This window comes from Scyliorhinus canicula, unplaced genomic scaffold, assembly GCF_902713615.1.
Source record: "Scyliorhinus canicula unplaced genomic scaffold, sScyCan1.1, whole genome shotgun sequence".
In the NCBI taxonomy this organism is placed as follows: domain Eukaryota; kingdom Metazoa; phylum Chordata; class Chondrichthyes; order Carcharhiniformes; family Scyliorhinidae; genus Scyliorhinus; species Scyliorhinus canicula.
In genome coordinates this window covers 1127685-1149302 of record NW_024056011.1, presented here as the reverse complement: position 1 = coordinate 1149302, position 21618 = coordinate 1127685, and the positions used below count along the sequence as shown (strand labels likewise).

The following is a 21618-nucleotide window of genomic DNA, read 5'->3' as shown; positions in this document are numbered from 1 at the left end:
CAGCTTTTATGGATCATTTCTGTGGAAATGTGAACGTTCTGGCTCAAAGAGCATCAGCCCACTGGAAACAGAGTCGTGAGATCAGCTTGTCCAGCAGAAAGAAACCTTCTGACCCTCCCACTTCTCCCACTGTCAGAATGAACATGGCTCAGTCCTGGATGTGAGTAACAGCAGCATTAACAGTAGAATCCAACCCCTGTCATCATTTATGACAGTAAGAAGTCTTACAACACCAGGTTAAAGTCCAACAGGTTTGTTTCAAACACGAGCTTTCGGAGCACGGCTCCTTCTTCAGGTGAATGCTCCGTGCTCCGAAAGCTCGTGTTTGAAACAAACCTGTTGGACTTTAACCTGGTGTTGTAAGACTTCTTACTGTGCTCACCCCAGTCCAACGCCGGCATCTCCACATCATCATTTATGACGTCGCTGGTGTCTCAGCAGGTGGGATGAATCAATGAATCCTTTCTCACAGTAGGAGCAGGTGAATGGCCTCTCCCCACTGTGAACTTGCTGGTGTTTCAGGAGGCTGGATAACTGAGTGAATCCTTTCCCACACTGAGAACAGGTGAATGGCCTCTCTCCAGTGTGAACTCGCTGATGTTTCAGGAGGCTGGATAACTGAGTGAATCCTTTCCCACACTGAGAACAGGTGAATGGCCTCTCTCCAGTGTGAATGCGCCGGTGTCTCTGCAGGTTGGATGAAGTCGTAAATTTTTTCCCACAGTCGGAGCAGGTGAATGGCCTCTCCCCGGTGTGAATGTGCCGGTGAGTCAGCAGACTGGATGAATCACTGAATCTCTTCCCACAGGTGGAGCATGTGAATGGCTTCTCGCTGGTGTGAAGACGCTGGTGCGTCTTAAGGCTGGATGACTGATTGAATCCCTTGCCACACTTGGAGCAGGTAAAGGGCCTCTCCCCAGTGTGAACTCTCTGGTGCACCAGCAGGCTGGATGAGTCGCTGTATCTCTTTCCACAATTGGAGCAGATAAAGGGCCTCTCCCCAGTGTGAACACGCTGGTGTACCAGCAGGGCAGATGAATCAATGTATCCCTTCCCACACATGGAGCAGATGAATGGCCTCTCCCCAGTGTGAACCTTCTGATGGGTTACCAGGTTGGATGACTGAGCGAATCCCTTCCCACACTCTGAGCAGGTGAATGGTCTCTCCCCAGTGTGAACGCGTTTGTGTGTTTGCAGATGGGATGACTGAGTGAATCCCCTCCCACACTTCGAGCAGGTGAAAGGCCTCTCCCCAGTGTGAATATGTAGATGAGCTTCCAGTCCAGATGGGAAATGGAAGCTCTTCCCACATTCCCCACATTTCCACGGTTTCTCTGTGGTGCCGGTTTTCTTGTGTCTCTCCAGGTTAGCTGGTCGACCAGTTCCAATTGTTGGGTTTCAAACCGCTGTGAATGGTGTGATGTTTTTTCAAGCTGTGTAACAGTCAGTGCCCTGGAACACTCTCACTCGGGTGTCTGTCTCGGTGCTTTCCAGTCACATTGATGGTTAAAATGCTTTGAAGCAGACAGAACAATCATTTTCCTTCTAGATTCAAAAGCGGATGAAATTCAGGTCCCGATGAATCGAGTGGCTCTGTCAGATCTGGACATGCTGTTTCATTGGAGATTTCTGACTGCAAATCCTCCACTTCTGATATCCTGTAAAGGGAGTTTACAAGTCATCACTGTCAGTATGGGAGAGAAATTCAAAACAGACAATTTCAGTTGCTGTGGGACATTCTTTCCCCTCTCCTTCCACAAAAGCTGTAAATCTCCATCCCTTCACTCTCACTCTGCTGTATCTAACAAACACCCACCCAATTACCCTCCTGAATGTATCAATTCATCCAGTATTATATTACAGAATAGAAAGAATTCTAAATGGCCAGACAATGTAATGAAGCAAAGGAGAAGGTTTTTATTTACCGTAACAATCAAACTAAAAACATAAATGAATCATTTATTAACAAATAGTATTTGAATGGACAGGATAAATTTGACTTTAAATATCTCAGACAATAAAAACAGGTTCCACAAAATCTCAGCATTTCCCCCTCAGCAGATTTGTCTCTAGTTCCAGATTCTCACAACTCTGTATTTCCCAAAGGGAGAAAGAGTTTTACTTACAGATGTTGGATAGAAGAGGAAGTTTTGAAGTCTGTGTGCGAAGCTAAAAACCAATGCTGGGCTGTTGATAATCAAACGGAAGGACTGTGAAGAAAATGATGGGAAGACATTTTGCAAAGTCCCCTCCCCCACTCCCTCAGCTGTAGGCCCAGCGCGCAAGCGCAGAAAGAGTTGAGCTCCTTTTTGGACCAGCCAGCCGCCGTAGTGAGAGGCGGGGGAGGGGAGTTCACCAAGTGGTTTCTCGCTCTGACCGGAGCCGGTTGCCTGGAAACCTTGTCTCGAGGAGGGGGAGGGATAAATGGGTGTTCGCGCGCCGGCCCTGCGGACTGGAACCTGGAGACGTCATCGCGGAGAACAGTGATTCCTATTGGGTGATCTCGGCAGGGTACCATTGTAACGTCACAATAGGGAAGTTGGACAATGCAACATCTGGGAGGAAATCAATGTCTCCCCCTTTCCATTTCTCTGCCCATTCTGGGGGAATTGTTCAATTGCAGGAACTGAAGAGGAAGGAAGTGAATCCAGGAAGGGGACAGACTCTGAAAAGGTGACAGACGAACATCGGAATTAGGAGCGGAGTAGGCCGAGGTATCTCGTAGATACATTAACATCCTTTAACTCCCTCAGTTTGACACATTATTTGTCTGGCTGACAGGAATGTTCACAATTAAAGGGATCGTTTTCCAAGTAGATGAATGAGTTTGAAATGAATAGTAAATTAATACCGTACAGATGGTTAAATGGTACATATTGTATTATTTATGATTTCTAAAGTTCATTATAATTATTTATTGTCTTTAAATATATCGCAGTGTAGCTGCATTGTATTTCCAGTTTTAGAGACATAACAGCACAGCAGTCCTCGAGTCCTGCTAACTCTACAGCAATCCAATCAGTCCCATTCCCCCTTTATATCCGTGTTCAGCTGAATAGAATAGAATTGAATCCCAACAGTGCAGAAGCAGGCCATTTGGCCCTTCAACTCTGCGCCAACCCTTGGAAAGAGCATCCTACTTAACCCCACACCTCCACCCAACCATCGTAACCCCACCTAACCTTTTGGACATTTAGGGGCAATTTAACATAGCCAATGTACCTAACCTGCACATCTTTGGACTATGGGAGGAAACCAGAGCACCCAGAGGAAACCCACACAGACAAAACGAGAAAGTGTAAACTCCACACAATCACAGGAATTGAACCTGGGTCCTTGGTGCTGTGAGGCACTATTGCTAAACACTGTGCCACCTGAAACGTTATTTCCTTCAAGCATCTGTCCAATTTCATTTTGAAATCATTGATCATCTCTGCTTCACCCTCATTGACAGTGAATTCCAGGTATTGACCACTCACTGCCGAAATAAAGTTTTTTCTCGCTGCTCCTATCTCTCTAATCACGTAATAGAGCACTGCATATTGCAACTTTTATAATCCACATGCAAACATACATTTGGGTCATTCAATCCATTATGTCTGTATAGGCTCTCCAAATGAGCATTATGATTTAGTACCAGTCTCCTGTCTTTTCTTTCTCTCTGAGAAATACAGGGAGTTGTGAAACTCTGTAACTGCATTTACTGCTTGTTCGCTTCCCACACCAAGTGGTGCATTAAGGCAGATTTCCATCTTTTTCTAAAGCTAGTAATTCCTGGGCAGCATGGTAGCATTGTGGATAGCACAATTGCTTCACAGCTCCAGGGTCCCAGGTTCGATTCCAGCTTGGGTCACTGTCTGTGCGGAGTCTGCACATCCTCCCCGTGTGTGCGTGGGTTTCCTCCGGGTGCTCCGGTTTCCTCCCACAGTCCAAAGATGTGCAGGTTAGGTGGATTGGCCATGCTAAATTGCCCTTAGTGTCCAAAATTGCCCTTAGTGTTGGGTGGGGTTACTGGGTTATGGGGATAGGTTGGAGGTGTTGACCTTGGGTAGGGTGCTCTTTCCAAGAGCCGGTGCAGACTCGATGGGCCGGATGACCTCCTTCTGCACTGTAAATTCTATGAAAAGGTTGTGAGTCTGTCACAGGGAATGTCAACATGGCTGACCAGGAATCTCTCCCATTCTTACCGCCAGCCATTGGTGAGTCTGGAAGGATTTCCATGTTGATCCACTCAATCTGCTTGACTGCTCCCTGTACCCACTTCCCTCGACCATCAATTTCCGGGGTGGGACACAAACCCGAAGCTTCCTGCTCAGTGGCAGGGCACTAGTCACTGCATCTAGTGCAGGGGTGGGCAAACTTTTCCGTGCAAGGGCCACATTCAGAAATTCACAATTCATAAAGGGCCACATAGTATATTAAGTAAAATAATTACTTCACCCGGTTATGATTCTGGGCACCTCATATAGAACATAGAACAGTACAGCACAGAACAGGCCCTTCGGCCCTCGACGTTGTGCCGAGCAATGATCACCCTACTCAAGTCAACGTATCCACCCTATACCGGTAAGTAACCCAACAGCCCCCTCCCCCCCATTAACCTTAAAAAAAAAAAATTTTTTTTTTTTAATGACTTGGTGGGCCGCAGAAATACCTTTGGCGGGCCGCATGCGGCCCGCGGGCCGTAGTTTTCCCACCCCTGATCTAGTGCCTAGTATGTGGAGAGGGAAAGTGCTTGTGATTTTGTGGAACTATTTAAAGTCAAATTTATCCTGTCTATTCAAACACTATTTGTCACTGAATTCAGTGATTTTTTAAAAATAAATTTAGATTACCCAATTATTATTTTTTCAACTAAGGGGAATTCAGCGTGGCCAATGCACCCACCCTGCGGGGGTGAAACCCACGCAGACAGGGGAAGAATGTGGACAGGGGAAGAATGTGCAAACTCCACACGGACAGTGACCCAGGTCCTCAGCGCCGCAGTCCCAGTGCTAACCACTGCGCCACCGTGCTGCCCCATAATTCAATAATGTTAATTTTAGTTAGATTGTTACTGTAAAAAATTTAAACACGTGAAACCCCGTCCATCTTTTCCTTGGAGTCTGGAATTTGTTTATTTTACGGTTATGGTTTTCCAGGGGACTCAGCAACAGAGATATATCCAACGTTGTTTTATAGAACATATTAAGTATAATATTTATGTTTCAGTTATAGAATTTATTTATTTATATTCGTGTAATCTAGTATTGTCGCTATGTTATAGATTTCCAGTCCGAGACATTATAGTTCAGAAATAATCCATTTGGAAATTTGAGTCCATGTCAAATCTCTGCATTCCAATCAACTCAGTCCCATTTCCCCCTCTATATCCCCTTAGCCCCACTTGTTAATTTCCTTCCAAATGCCCATCCAATTTCATTTTGAAACCATTTGTCATCTCTTCCATCATCCTCAGACAGTGAGTTCCAGATTATGACCCACTCGCTGTCTAAATAAACTTCTTCCTCACATCCCCCACCCACTGTCATAAACTAGAATTGTCTGTACTAAATGTTTATCCTGGCAACTTTTGTCAAATCCTTTTCCAGAATATCAGAAGAGGAGGATTTGCAGACAGAAATCTCAAATCAAATGTCAAATGGAGAATTGACAGTCGCTCGATTGTCCGGACCTGAATATCATTGGCTTTTGAATCGAGAAGGAGAAATGTTTGTCTGTTCTGTAAACTTCAGAACATTTTAAACATCAGTGCGACTGAAAAAGCACCAAGACATCTACATGAGAGTGTTTCGGTGTGGTAAAGATATTTAACCAGTTCCACAGCCTGAAGAACCATCAAACCATTCACAGCCAAGAAAGACCATAACCGTGCTGTGTGTGAGGACACGTCTGCTGATCAGTGAACCTCGAAAGGGACAAGGACACCAACACCATGGAGAAACCGTGGAAATGTGGGGACTGTGGGAATGGATTCAGTTCCCCGTCTCAGCTGGAGATCCACCGACGCAGGCACACTGGGGAGAAACCATTCACCTGCTCTGAGTGTGGAAGGGGATTTACTAATTCATCTGACCTGCTGACACACCAGCGAGTTCACACTGGAGAGAGGCCATTCACCTGCTCTGATTGTGGGAAAGGATTCTGTCGCTCCTCCACCCTGCGGACACACCAGCGAGTTCACACCGGGGAGAAGCCATTCACCTGCTCTGATTGTGGGAAAGGATTCTCTCGGTCTTCCCATCTCCTGGTACACAAGCGAGTTCACACCGGGGAAAGGCCGTTCACCTGCGTTGAATGTGAGAAGGGATTCATTAATTCCTCCAAACTGCGGATACACCAGAGAGTTCACACTGGAGAGTGGCCGTTCACCTGCTTTGAGTGTGGGAAGCGATTCACTGATCTATCAAATCTGCGGATACACCAGCGAGTTCACACTGGGGAGAGACCATTCAAATGCTCAGAGTGTGTGAAGAGATTCAGTCATTCATCCAGCCTGCGGATACACCAGCGAGTTCACACAGGGGAAAAGATGTTCGTCTGTTCGGATTGTGGGAAGGAATTCTATCGCTCTGCCACCCTGCGGATACACCAGCGAATTCACGCTGGGGTGAGGCCATTCACCTGCTCTCAGTGTGGGAGGGGCTTCAGTCGGTCAGCCCACCTGCAGACCCACCAGCTCGTTCACACTGGGGAGAGACCATTCCTCTGCTCCGAGTGTGGGAAGGGATTTACTCGGTTATCCATCCTGAAGACACACCAGCGGATTCACACCGGAGAGAGGCCATTCACCTGCTCTGAGTGTGGGAAGGGATTCATTGATTCATCCACCCTGCTGACACACCAGCGAGTTCACACTGGGGAGAGACCGTTCAGCTGCTCTGAGTGTGGGAAGGGATTCACTCAGTCATCCACCCTGAAGACACATCAGCGAATTCACAAGTAATTACGGGGGTTGGATTCTGCTATTATTGCTGCTGTTAATCACATCCAGAACTGAACCATGTTCATTCTGACAGTTGAGTGGTAGGGTCGGAGGGTTTCTTTCAGCTGGACTGGCCAGTCTCATGACTCTGCTTCCAGTGGGCTGATGTTCATTGAGCCTGGGAGAGCACATTTCCATGGAAATGACCCACAAAAGCTGATGAAGGACATTTTTATTCTGGACAGCAAATAGTGTTATTCCTGCCACTCCAATTAGATCTAAAATATATACATTTGTGTCTGTTCCATTGAGTCTACAGCACAGGGCCAGGTTGGTCGGGTCAATTGGTCTGTATCAGTATTTATGCTCCACATGAACCTCCACTCACCCCTCTTCATCTCCCCCATCAGCATCTCCTTCTATTCCTTTTTCCCTCATGTATGTATCTAGCTTTACGTTCAATGGATTCATGCTGTTCATCTCAACCACTCGCTGTGGGAGTGAGTTCCACATTCTCACCACTCACTGGGTAAAGAGGTTTCTACTGAAATTCCTATTGGATTATTGAAGCCTGCATAATATAAAGACTTCCATCAGGTCACCCATCAGTCTTCTCTTTTTAGAAAAAAGCAACCCTGGTCTTTCCTCTCAGTTCTGGTGTTACTCTCATTGGGTAAAGCAGGGTCTCATTACCCTGTTCTGTCCCTTTTACCCTTTCAGGTTTATTTCCCTCAAGTGTCCATCCATTTTCCTTGTTAAATCTTTCATTGTCTCTGCTCCCACCAGCCTCATAGGCAGCAGGTTCCAGCTCATTACCACTCATTGCGTTAAACACTTCTCCCTCAGATCCCCCAGCATCTGACCAGAAGACACAAATCTGTGCACCCTCATCTTTGTACCATCAGCTAATCGGAACAGCTTTTCTTTTTTCACCTCATCTAAAGCTGCCATAAACTTGTCCACCTCCACTCACCCTACTGTGCTCCAAGGTGAACAACCCCAGTTTCCCCACCCTAACCTTGTGGATAAAATTCCTCCTCCCTGGAAGCATTCTCCAAATCTCTTCTATACCCTCTCAATGGTAAGATTCTTGGTAGTGAGCAGAGAGATCTCTGTGTCCATGCACATAGATCCCTGAAAGTTGCCACCCAGGTTGAGAGGGTTGTTAAGAAGGCGTACGGTGTGTTAGCTTTTATTGGTAGAGGGATTGAGTTTCGGAGCCATGAGGTCATGTTGCAGTTGTACAAAACTCTGGTGCGGTCGCATTTGGAGTATTGCGTGCAGTTCTGGTCGCCACATTATAGGAAGGATGTGGAAGCATTGGAAGGGGTACAGAGGAGATTTACAAGGATGTTGCCTGGTATGGAGGGAAGATCTTATGAGGAAAGCTGAAGGACTTGAGGCTGTTTTCGTTAGAGAGAAGAAGGTTAAGAGGTGACTTAATTGAGGCATACAAGATGATCAGAGGATTAGATAGGGTGGACATTGAGAGCCTTTTTCCTCGGATGGTGATGACCAGCACGTGGGGACATAGCTTTAAATTGAGGGGAGATAGATATAGGACAGATGTCAGAGGTAGGTTCATTACTCAGAGTAGTAAGGGCATGGAATGCCCTGCCTGCAACAGTAGTAGACTTGCCAACACTAAACGCATTCAAATGGTCACTGGATAGGCATATGGACAATAAGGGAATAGTGTAGAGGGACTTTAGAGGGGTTTCACAGGACGGCGCAACATCGAGGGCTGAAGGGCCTGTACTGCGCTGTAATGTTCTATGTTCAAGGAGCCTCACATCCTTCCTAAAGTGTGGAAGAAGATTTTGACCAGTGAAGGAACAGGTTGGCGCAAAAAGAAGCCATTTCGAACTTTCTGTCTCAAAAAGAGAATCCAGAATGTTTGATTCTGAGAAATGAATTAAAAAATTAAGATCCACCTACAACTGAGTAAGAAGAGTTTTTTCAAAACCCCTCCCGCCGCACTGGCCGGATCAGGCAAGCCCCGTGTTGGAGGCAGCTACCACATCCTCGCTACCCTCTTGCATCCCCCCCCCCCCCCCCCCCCCCCCCCACCCCCACCCCCACTCCACTCCCCGCACCCCCCTTCCCGCACTACTCGGATGTAAAGTTTTCATTTTGTTTTACAATTCTCGTCTTTGTTTCAAATCACTCCTCAAATGTTTTGTCGTGAATGTAAACCTAATGTGCTTCTGTTAAAAGGTGTTTCTACTGTCTTCTGGATGTTGTTTGGGAAGTTATTAAGGATTACTTAATGTTATGTTCTTTGGGGGTTGTATTTAAATTGATGGTTGCGAAGATGTTCACTGTATGTTTTAAAAAGGTTAACTTGAGTTCATAGAATAAACATTGTTTTGCTTTAAAAAATACTTTGCCATTTCTGCTGTACCTGTAGAGTGGGCCGTGTGCTCCCTATACCACAATCTATTAAAAGTTGTGGGTCAGGTGAACTCCATGATACACTTTGGGGTTCTCTAAACCCTGGCCCATAACACCCCTTGTAAGAAATGTCTCCTGTAAGAAGTAGCTGTGTAATGCCCTTAAAAAACAAACTGAAGATGCCATGAGTCCGGTGGTGGCGGCTACCCTCAAGATTTGGGGGCAGTGGAGGCGACATAGGGGAGAAGTGGGGGGCTCGATGGAGGCTCCGTTAAGGGGGAACCATAGGTTCGTCCCGGGGAACATTGATGGGGGATTTCAGGGTTGGCACAGAGCGGGCATCAGACAGCTGAGGGACCTGTTTATTGATGGGAGGTTTGCGAGCCTGGGGGATTCGGAGGAGAAATTTGGGCTCCCCCCGGGGAACATGTTCAGGTATCTGCAGGTAAAGGCATTTGCTAGGCGGCAGGTGGAGGGATTCCCTTCGCTTCCCGCCAGGGGGGTGAGCGACAGGGTGCTTTCGGGGGTTTGGGTCGGAGAGGGGAAGATATCTGATATCTACAAGGTTATGCAGGAGGCGGAGGAGGCGTCAGTAGAGGAGCTGAAAGCTAAGTGGGAGGGGGAACTGGGGGAACAGATCGAAGACGGGACATGGGCTGATGCCCTGGAGAGGGTTAATTCTTCCTCCTCGTGTGCGCGGCTTAGCCTCATCCAATTCAAGGTGCTGCACCGGGCCCACATGACTGGGATGAGGATGAGTAGGTTCTTTGGGGGTGAAGACAGGTGTGTCAGGTGCTCGGGGAGTCCAGCGAACCATGCCCATATGTTCTGGGCATGCCCGGCACTGGAGGAGTTCTGGAAGGGGGTAGCGAGGACGGTGTCGAGGGTGGTGGGATCCAGGGTCAAGCCAGGATGGGGACTCGCGATTTTTGGGGTTGGGGTGGAGCCGGGAGTGCAGGAGGCGAAAGAGGCCGGTGTGCTGGCCTTTGCGTCCCTAGTAGCCCGGCGAAGGATCTTGCTACAATGGAAGGATGCGAGGCCCCCAAGCGTGGAGACCTGGATCAATGACATGGCGGGTTTCATTAAGCTAGAGAAGGTCAAATTCGCCCTGAGAGGGTCGGTACAAGGGTTCTTTAGGCGGTGGCAACCTTTTCTCGACTTTCTGGCTCAACGATAAGGTACGGGGGCAGTAGCAACCCGGGGGGGGAGCGGACAATGACTATGTTACGAGTGGCGTACCACAAGGATCTGTTCTGGGGCCGTTGCTGTTTGTCATTTTTATAAATGACCTAGAGGAGGGCGCAGAAGGATGGGTGAGTAAATTTGCAGACGACACTAAAGTCGGTGGAGTTGTAGACAGTGCGGAAGGATGTTGCAGGTTACAGAGGGACATAGATAAGCTGCAGAGCTGGGCTGAGAGGTGGCAAATGGAGTTTAATGTGGAGAAGTGTGAGGTGATTCACTTTGGAAAGAATAACAGGAATGCGGAATATTTGGCTAATGGTAAAATTCTTGGTAGTGTGGATGAGCAGAGGGATCTCGGTGTCCATGTACATAGATCCCTGAAAGTTGCCACCCAGGTTGATAGGGTTGTGAAGAAGGCCTATGGTGTGTTGGCCTTTATTGGTAGAGGGATTGAGTTCCGGAGCCATGAGGTCATGTTGCAGTTGTACAAAACTCTAGTACGGCCGCATTTGGAGTATTGCGTACAGTTCTGGTCGCCTCATTATAGGAAGGACGTGGAAGCTTTGGAACGGGTGCAGAGGAGATTTACCAGGATGTTGCCTGGTATGGAGGGAAAATCTTATGAGGAAAGGCTGATGGACTTGAGGTTGTTTTCGTTAGAGAGAAGAAGGTTAAGAGGTGACTTAATAGAGGCATACAAAATGATCAGAGGGTTAGATAGGGTGGACAGCGAGAGCCTTCTCCCGCGGATGGAGGTGGCTAGCACGAGGGGACATAGCCTTAAATTGAGGGGTAATAGATATAGGACAGAGGTCAGAGGTGGGTTTTTTACGCAAAGAGTGGTGAGGCCGTGGAATGCCCTACCTGCAACAGTAGTGAACATGCCAACATTGAGGGCATTTAAAAATTTATTGGATAAGCATATGGATGATAAGGGCATAGTGTAGGTTAGATGGCCTTTAGATTTTTTCCATGTCGGTGCAACATCGAGGGCCGAAGGGCCTGTACTGCGCTGTATCGTTCTATGTTCTATGTTTGTTTATTTAATTTTAGTTTATTTTTAAGTTCTTTTGTTGTTCATTGAGGTTGGGGGGATGTGATACATACGGTCTGGGGGTGTTACAGTTATTATGGGTTATTTTGTTGCATTTCATTGTTTGTCGTTATGTTTTATATTTTCTGTAAAAAATTCCAATAAAAATTATATTTAAAAAAAAACAAACTGAAGAAATTAATTGAATGTTATAGAAGTGGCTGATTTTGTGGAAATGACTGGAATCTTTTCTGTGGATTGAAACAACGGAGAAACTACAAACGTGGAAGAAAATAAAGTCCAAAAGGTGAACTGTGAACCGTTCTACAAACTGAACTTAAAAATTCACATCTGAACTGCAATGTGGACTATCCTCTCGCAGAAAGAATGTTGGATAATAACTATTGTATGAAATAAAACTTTCACAAACACAGCAGCAGTAATATTCCTTCTTCAGTGGACAGTGATTCCTGGACATGGAATTCAGCTATTATCAAGCTGGTCTTGTGAACATGAGATGGATATTATGTGTATTTCAGGTTCAAAGTCAGTTAAACAAAAGGAAATATAGGACTTAGGAACAAGAGTAGGCCATTTGGCCCTGCGAGCCTTCTCCACCATTCAATAAGTTCACAAGCTATTGTTAAGATATACATGCTATGCATTGGTAAGACTGGGGAAGGTATTTAAAATGCAGACCACAGCTATTTTGGAGGATTACGGAATCATGGATTTTGTGAAATATAGAATCCATAGGATCCCTACAGTACACGAGGCCATTCGGCCCATTGAATCTGCACTGGCCCTCCGAAAGAGCATCATCCCTTTTTTCCAAATAAGAGGCAATTTAGCATGGCCAATCCACCTACTCTGCACATCTTTTTGGGTTGTGGGGGTGAGACCCAGGCAGAAACGGGGAGAATGTGCAAACTGCACAGACTGTGACCCAGGCTGGAATCAAACCTGGGTCCATGGCGCCCTGAGGCAGCAGTGCTATCCACTGCACTACTGTGTTGCCCTAAGAGCACCATCCCAAAGCCCATTCCCCCAACCCGTCACCACAACGAACTGCACATCTTTGGACACTAAGGGGCAATTTAATTTGGCCAATCCAGCCAGCCTGCACATCTTTGGACTGTGACGAAACCAGATCACCCGGAGGAAATCCACGCAGACACGGGGAGAATGTGCAAACTTCATGCAGACAATCACCCAAGGCTGGAATCGTACCAGGTCCCTGTGAGGCAGCAGTCTTAACCACTGGGGTGCTGGAGTAACATTACTGTCCAATTTAATATTCACATAATATATTTGTAGATCAGAGACTGAAGGACAGGAACTTGTAATCAGTTTGGAAATAACTCCAATATCTCCTGTTCTCAAACACTTTGTCTTGAAAGTTAACAAATGGGATGACGCCACATCTTAAAAAGGCAAAGTCTTTAGTTCAAATCGTCACCGTGCTGTCAGTGGAAAGGGTTAACTTCTCTGCCCCAAAGGTGTTAGAACAAATATTCTCAAATGCGCACAACTGTGTTGACTTTGTGTAACTTTATTTTCAGATAAAAGAAGAACCAAACACCATTTTAAACTTTTTGTCTTGAATTGAAAATCGCTTATTGTCACGAGTAGGCTTCAATGAAGTTACTGTGAAAAGCCCCTACTCGCCACATTCCGGCGCCTGACCGGGGAGGCTGGTACAGGAATCTTCAATTCTTTGGGCATTTTTCTCAGCTTTGCCCAAATGTGTTTTTCCCTCTTTCTTCAGGCACCTTTCCATTGATTCAAATAAAAAGAAAGAAAAATAAAAGTTAAACAATCAGCTTTCACAGAGAACCAAAAGCTTCAACATTCTTCCACCCAAAGAAGTTAGAGATGCTGGAGCTTCCAAAGCTTGTGAGATCCAAAGCACAACGTTAAGGCTAAAGTTTAACTTCAGATAATCTAACTTTTCACTGCCTTTTACAATTGTACAAATAAATTGCAATTCATACTTCAAGATTTACTTTCACTCAGTAATAACGTCCCTATTTCAGCAGACTCCAGATCAAATCCCAATTGTTCTCTTCCCTTGTTGCTGGTGTGTGGAGAAGATCATGTTCACCGTAGATCTGTCAGCACAGAAACCGCACTGTGCTTCTGGATAAACTCAATCTGCAAGTAGATGAATCTTTTAAACATCACCCAAGTCCAAAGATGTGCGGGTTAGGTGGATTGGCCATGATAAATTGCCCTTAGTGTCCAAAATTGCCCTTAGTGTTGGGTGGGCTTACTGAGTTATGGGGATAGGGTGGAGGTGTTGACCTTGGTAGGGGTAGGGTGCTCTTCCCAAGAGCCGGTGCAGACTCGATGGGCCGAATGGCCTCCTTCTGCACTGTAAATTCTATGTAATCTATGTAAAGTGAAGGTCTCCCCCTGACTCTAAGGAGTGAGATGTCCCTGTAGTTGATGCTGTCTCCTCTGTCACTGCTGTTTTTATTACATCTATTACATGTTCCGTGGACCAGTCTCACAGTCCAAAAGGGGAGAGCAGCAAGATGTGACAGTCGATGGGACTTTCTCTGTGTGAGCAGTTCAGCCGGGCACCTTACAGCTTGCTCAGCAATCAATTGCCTTTTCCAGTTCAAATGATGAGGGTTCCTTGTCCAACTCAACCATGACAGGAAGCTGGAGGAGAGTCAAACAGAGACTGGGAGATGCCCGTCTCACAGGGGTACAGCTCACTGTTGTGTTCAACCCAGCACCTCCTCACTCTCTCACCATGACTTACACTGAGCATGCTCAGAGCACACAACCACCCTGCAGTTGCGCACTGGCCTCGTACACTCACTGATAGGGAAATGTCTGCAGCGTGGGGGATTCTGGGTAACACAGCCGCCATAGAGCAATTAGTAAACAGGAAGATTCTATTTCCCAGATAGCAAAATAGAAGATCCACAGTTAGGCAAGATGCTGGGCATGAAGCACAATGAGAGGTTTGGATACTTTATCTAATACAGAAGCACATTATTCTGATAAAATATCACTGAAACATGGGCAGCAAGCAGGCTGATCTACAGTATGTACAGTATTTACAACACCTGGGACACGGAAAATCATCTCATCAAACCAGTGATAGGTTTGTTTACTGTTCATAAATGTGACTGGGTCACACTCACGATTCATGCAAAATGCAACTCCCCAGGTTCACTGACCCACTCCCTCCAGACCTGTTTTCACTCCAAGGGTCTTGATATCTGCCTCAGTCTTTATCCAGCCATGTATGTTCAGCTCACACTGCCCAACAACCAGCTTCTCCTGCACTGGGGCACAGGGTATCCATCACCAAAAATCTGTCCTGGTCCACCCATATCGACGCTACCACCAAGAAAGCACAACAGCGCCTATACTTCTTCAGGAAACTAAGGAAATTTGGCATGTCCACACTGACTCTTCCCAACTTTTACAGATGGACTACAGAAAGCATTCCTATCTGGCTGCATCACAGCCTGGTATGGCAACTGCTCGGCCCAAGACCGCAAGAAACTTCAGAGAGTAATGAACACCGCCCAGTCCATCACACAGACCTGCCTCCCATCCATTGACTCGATCCACACCTCCCGCTGCCTTGAGAAAGCGGGCAGCATAATCTCAGACCCCTCCCACCCAGCTTACTCACTCTTCCAACTTCTTCCATCGGGTAGGAGATACAAAAGTCTGAGAACACGCACGAACAGATTGAAAACAGCTTCTTCCCCGCTATTACCAGAGTCCTAAATGACCCTCTTATGGACTGACCTGATTAATACTCCACTCTTGTCTGCTTCACTCAATGCCTTTGTCTATATATCAACATTGTGTACCTTGTGTTGCCCTATTATGTATTTTCTTTTTAGTTTCCTTTCTTTTTATGTACAAAATTATCTGTTTGAGCTGCTCGCAGAATAATACTTTCCACTGTACCTCGGTACATGTGACAATAAACAAATCCAATCCAATCCAAATCGAGGGAGCAATCTGCCTCTCTTGCATTGGTGCACTGCATTTCCCCCATAACACAGTGGCATAGAAAGGTGACAGCACAAACAAAGGCACTCAACAAATTGTATCTGTGCCAACTTTCTGCAACAGTCACAATCCCCTGTCATTGGCCCTGAACTCTGCAGATATTTTTCTCCTCAAAAGATACGAACAGATGAGCAAGGAGCTGGAGTTGGCTATTCGGCCCAGTCTGCTCCACCATTTAATATGGTCATGGCTGATCTGATAGTAACAGATAGTTGTCCAATTCTCTTTTCAAGGCATCAATTGAATCTGCCTCCACCACATTTCCGAGCAGTGCATTCATGATCCCACATGCAGCACAGAATGTTTTTCTTCACATCATAAGACATAGGAGCAGAATTAGGCCACTCGGCCCATCGAATCTGCTCCGCCATTCAATCATGGCTGATATTTTTCTCATCTCCATTCTCCTGCCTTCTCCCCATGACCCCTGATCCCCTTAATAATCAAGAACCTATCTATCTTTATCTTAAAGACACTCAGTGATTTGGCCTCCATGGCTTTCTGTGGCAAAGAGTCCAACAGATTCATCACCCTCTGGCTGAAGAAATTCCTCCTCATCTGTTTTAATTTCTCCTCATCACCTGCGGAAGGAACTGTGCCCTGAAAGCTAGTGAGTAGAAACAAACCTGTTGGACTTTAACCTGGTGTTGTAAGACTTCTTACTCTGTTTTAAAGGATCATCCATTAGTCTGAGATTTTGTCCTCTGCTTCTAGTTTTACCTACAAGTGGAAACATCTTCTCCATGTCCACTCTACCCAGGCCTCGCAGTATCCTGTAAGTTTTAATAAGATCCCCCCATATCCTTCTAAACTCCATCGAGTACAGACCCAGAGTCCTCAACCATTCCTCATATGACAAGCTCTTCATTCCAGGGATCATTCTTGTAAACCTCCTCTGGACCCTTTCCAAGGCCAACACTGCCTTCGTTAGATACGGGGCCCAAAACTGCTCTTAGTACTCCAAATGGGGTCTGATTAGAGCCCTATATAGCCTCGGACGTATATCCCTGGTCTTGTATTCCAGCCCTCCCGACATGAATACATTGCATTTCCCTTCCTTACTTCCTACTGAACCTGCACATTAACCTTTTTAAAACATTTTTTAAAAATTGAATTACCCAATTCATTTTTTCCAATTAAGGGGCAATTTAGTGTGGCCAATCCACCTACCCTGCATATCTTTGGGTTGTGGGGGAGAAACACACACAAAGACGGGGAGAATGTGTAAACTCCACACGGACTGTGACCCAGAGCCAGGATCGAACCTGGGACCTTGAGGCTGCAGTGCACCTCCACGTTAACCTGAAGAGAATCTTGAACAAGGTCTCCCAAGTCCCTTTGTGCTTGTGATTTCCTCAGCATTTTCCCATTTAGAAAATAGTCTATGCCCCCATTTCTCCTTCCAAAGTGCATAACCTCACAGTTTTCCACATTGTATTCCATCTGCCACTTCTTTGCCCACTCTCCTAGCCTTGCTCAGCATTGCTTCTTATTCTAATCACTTTAAATGAATGCCCTTTTTATAATCTTGCCCTAAATATGGCTTGCTCGATCAAACATCTATTGCAGATCCTTAGTTTTAATGTGGTCAAGTGCCTTTCCATTTGAGAACTGTTCAATAAAGATATTAGAATTATTTGTAGCTAGGGCAGCAGGTAGATCAGTGGTTAGCAATGGAACTACTGCGCTGAGGACCCGGGTTTGAATCCCGACCCTGGGTGGAGTTTGTACATTCTCCACGTGTCTGCATGGGTTTCACCCCCAAAACCTAAAGATTTGCAGGTTGGGTGGATTGGCCAGGCTAAACTGCCCCTTAGTTGGAAAATAAATATAATAATTGGGTACTCTGAATTTTATTTTTTTTAAAAAGGATCATTTGTAGCTTCCCCACCAATCAGTTTTTTCCATTATCCTGAAGTGACCTTACTTTTATCGGGAATTAACTGAAGTGTGTTCCTAACCTCTCATTATCTAAATTTCCATTCACCACTTTTCTGTCCACCTGACCCAGTCCATGGCTTTCTCCCTCATTGTCTAAAACACATCAACAACTTTTGTATAATCCTGGTGCATACATTTCAGTCTAAATCATTGATATATACCGGAAACTGTGGAGCCCCACTGGAAACAGACGTCCAGGCATCATTCTGTCCCGGATGTGACTAACAGCAGCAACAACAGCTGAATCCAAACCCTGCTGCTGTCTGTGAACTTGCTGATATCTGTTCAGGTTGTTTGACTGAGTGAATCTCCTCCCACACACGGAGCAGTTAAACAGCCTCTCCCCAGGACCACTCCCACATGTGGGCGACGCAGCAGCACAGTGGTTAACACTGTTGCTTCACAGCACCAGGGCCCCAGATTTGATTCCCGGCTTGGGTCACTGTCTGTGCGGAGTCTGCGCGTTGTCCCCAGTGTCTGCGTGGGTTTCCTCCGGGTGCTCCGGTTTCCCCCAACAGTCCAGGTTAGATGGATTGGCCATGCTAAATTGCCATTTGTGTCTTAAAAGGTTAGGTGGGTTATGGGTTAGGTTGGAGGTAGGGGCTTAAGTAAGGTGCTCTTTGCAAGGGCCGGTGCACTCGATGGGCCGAACGCCGTCCTTCTGCACTGTAAATTCTATGATTCTGTTTCAGTGTGAACTCGCTGGTGTTTCCGCAGATTCTGTTTACTTTTAAATCTCTTCACAATCAGAACATTTAAAAGGTTTCTGATCAGTGTGAACAAGTTGGTGTGAAGTCAATTGGGATGACAGAGTAAATTTCTTCTCACACATGGGTCAAGTGCATGGTCTCTGTCCAGTGTGAACTCGCTGGTGTTGCAGAAGCTGGGATGAACATGTGAATCTCTTCACTCACACGGAGCAGGTGAATGGCCTCTCCCCAGTGTGAGTGCGTTGGTGTCTCAGTAAATTCTTTTTACTTTTAAAACTCTTCTCACAGTCAGCACATTTAAAAGGTCTCTGATCAGTATGAACAAGTTGGTGTCTCAGGAGAAGTGATGACTGAGTGAATCCCTTCCCACACAGGGAGCAGGTGAATGGCCTTTCCCCAGTGTGAGTGCGTTGATGTGTCAGTAAATGCTTTCTGCGTCTAAAGCTCTTTTCACAGTCAGCACATTTAAACGGTCTCTGGTCAGAGTGAACCTGACGGTGAGCCCGGAGGTTTGACGAATCATTAAATCCCTTCCCACATTCCAAACAGGTGAATGGCCTTTCCCCAGTGTGAGTGCGTTGATGGAACAGTAAATCCTTTCTGCTTTTGAAGCTCTTTCCACAGTCAGCACATTTAAAAGGTCTCTCATCAGTATGAACAAGTTGGTGTGTCAGGCAGTGGGATGACAGAGTGAATCCCTTCCCACACACGGAGCAGGTGAATGGCCTCTCCCCAGTGTGAATACGTTGGTGTGTCAGTAAATCCTTTCTGCTTTTAAAGCTCTTCTCACAGTCAGCACATTTAAACGGTCTCTGATCAGTATGAACAAGTTGGTGTCTCAGGAGGTATGATGACCGAGTGAATCCCTTCCCACACACGGAGCAGGTGAACGGCCTGTCCCCACTGTGAATACGTTGATGGGTTTCCAATTCAGATGGGTAATTGAATCCTTTCCCACAGTCCCCACATTTCCACGGTTTCATCATAGTTATCAACAAGTTATCAGGTGTAGGTGGGATGCTGATTTGAGGTCACTATCAGATCATCCGTGATGTTATTAAATGGTGGAACAGGCTCACGAGTCTGAATGTCCTATTGCTGCTTCTTGATTCCTTTGGTGCGAATGTCCATATGTCTCTCCAACTTGGATCATCAGTTGAAGCCTGAGTACGGTGTCTCCCTGATGTAAATGCTGCAATTTTGTTTCATGCTATGTGATTGGTTAAAGCTCAGTTCCTGCTAACTGTGGGAAATTACTTAGATGTCTGTGTCTCGATGCTTTTTCAATCACAGTGATTTTTGAAATTATTTCCAAAAGACAAAACAGACAAACATTTTTCCTTCCACGTTGAAAGACCGGTCCTGATGAATCAAGTGACTCTGTCAGATCTCGACATGATGTTTACATCTGCAAATATTCTGTAAAAGGAGATTATATTGAAATATTGTGAATATAAGACACAAACAGGCCATTTTGTCACAGATTCTGCGGCTGTCAATACTCGGCATACATCTCCGACTGTCACACCGATCAAACCTCAGCCTTTCAGATGATTTTCAATTCCATTTTCTCTCGTGCTTGTCCTGTTTCCTTTTGAAAACATCTCAGCACTTTCCTCAACTCCTTTCCATGGTAATGAGCCGCACATTCTGAACCTGTGATAAATAATTTTGTCCGTATTGTCCCTTTGGATTTATTCGTAGCTATCTTGTATTTATGACTTGTTGTTTATTGATGGTCACTCTCTCACATCGCCCCTCTCCAAACTACTGATATTTTAAAAGATTTATAGCAGGTCACTGCTTAATTTGTTGTTGTCGATAGAAGAAGGCCCCACTCCATTTAATCTTTCCTGAGAGCTGTAATCTCTCATGTTCCAAAATTCATCACTGTTAATGCAGGATAGAATTCACAAAGACACAAACCTTCCTGTTGGGTTCAGTTTGTTGTGTGCAAATTCTACAATTCTAACCCCCTGTAAATTCTGAACAGGCAATTCTAGTTTCTCTGGAACATTTTTTCCTCTCATGTTCTCCCAAAGCTGTAAATCCCCGTCCCCCACACACACTCCTTCCTGGGCTAAAATCCAAATCCATCTCACCATCTGCACCATTTCGTTCTTCCACTCCCAGTTTTCTCCCTCCCTCTCTTTTGCCTGGGTTCAGTTCTCCAGCTCCTGTCTGCAGACTGACAATAAAACCAATGGGTCTTATTGGGGGTTTGGGTCCTCCAGCGGGTGTTTGTGAATCCTCCCCGCCCACCTGCCAGGGTTTCCTTCCTTGCCAGAGATCAGAGTCCTCATTGATTTGAGTGCAAAGTGTCAGCCCTTATTTATTATTCCCCCCCCCTTCCTCTTCCTTTGATGTGAACCACCCTCCAGTGTGTGAAGCAGGATGGTGCCCGTTAACCTGGGCCTGTTTAGGGGCTGGTTTAGCTCACCAGGCTAAATCACTGGCTTTTAAGGCAGACCAAGCAGGCCAGCAGCACGGTTCAATTCCCGTACCAGCCTCCCCGGACAGGCGCCGGAATGTGGCGACTAGGGGCTTTTCACAGTAACTTCATTGAAGCCTACTCGTGACAATAAGCGATTTTCATTTTCATTCATTTCCCGGGAGGGAGCGAGAAGCTCCGCAGCTGCAAACCAGGGAGCTGACAATGATGGTGACGGGTTTGCTCCAGCTCACAATGCCCGGGGACTGATTGACGGTGGGTTCGGACCAATAGGAAGAGGGGGCAGAGCTGGAGGACCGAAGAGCTGCTGGTCCTCCAGGCAATCAGAGTGAATGGGAGGCGGAGCAAAGCCGGGGCTCTCCCTCCCTCCGCATCCACCCGGCCACCCGGGCCTGTCTCGGAGAAAAGCCCGAGCAGCTTTCGTCGGTTCAGTTGCTGTTTCCAAGCTTCGTCGTCGGGGCTTGGGCTTCACACGGAGTGTTTATGAAGCCTCCCGACCCACCCACCGGCTCCATCCCTCCCTCATGATTCACCCAACCGAATTTGATCAGCTAACGATTTCCGCCCAACCGCCTGAATCCAGAGTTGTCATCGGTACTGCGCATGCTCCAGCTCACGTGAGAGAGCGGGCTAGCCCCGCCCCTCATTCACTCCGATTGGTTGGAGGACCCGCAGCAACCACTCGGTCCTTCAGGCCCGCCCCCCTCTTCCTATTGGTCCCGAGCTGCCGTCAAACCTAATGCGCAGTGCCGATGCTGGGCTCGGCCGGGAGGTTTCAGTGAAACCCGGTGCAGGAAGATGTTTGCGGGCCCGGGTTTGCATCGAGAGCTGCGGCCTGCTCCCGGTGACAGGCCTGAGCAAACCCGCAGGGGGCAAAATATCAGAGATAGATCAATGGGATATTGTAAAACAGGAGGTCAGGGTTACAGTC

General features: G+C 46.5%; 2 protein-coding genes and 1 long non-coding RNA gene across 3 annotated transcripts; 1 reads left to right on the top strand and 2 right to left on the bottom strand.

Moving 5' to 3' along the window:
* Nucleotides 1–492: 492 nt before the first annotated feature.
* On the bottom strand, nucleotides 493–1395 carry LOC119961497 (zinc finger protein 239-like; the record flags this gene model as incomplete). The annotated part of the gene is made up of 1 exon (XM_038788850.1): nucleotides 493–1395. A coding segment is annotated over one exon (903 nt), but the record flags the coding sequence as incomplete, so codon positions are not given.
* Nucleotides 1396–2336: 941 nt separating this feature from the next.
* On the top strand, nucleotides 2337–6889 carry LOC119961498 (zinc finger protein 239-like; the record flags this gene model as incomplete). The annotated part of the gene is made up of 2 exons (XM_038788851.1): nucleotides 2337–2673; nucleotides 5592–6889. A coding segment is annotated over exon 2 (954 nt), but the record flags the coding sequence as incomplete, so codon positions are not given.
* A 6184-nt stretch (nucleotides 6890–13073) lies between these two features.
* LOC119961499 lies at nucleotides 13074–21329 on the bottom strand. The gene is made up of 2 exons (XR_005459672.1): nucleotides 21221–21329; nucleotides 13074–13309 (listed from the first exon to the last, which is right to left on the bottom strand). It is a non-coding gene; the product is annotated as an uncharacterized LOC119961499 (long non-coding RNA).
* Between the last annotated feature and the right edge of the window lie 289 nt (nucleotides 21330–21618).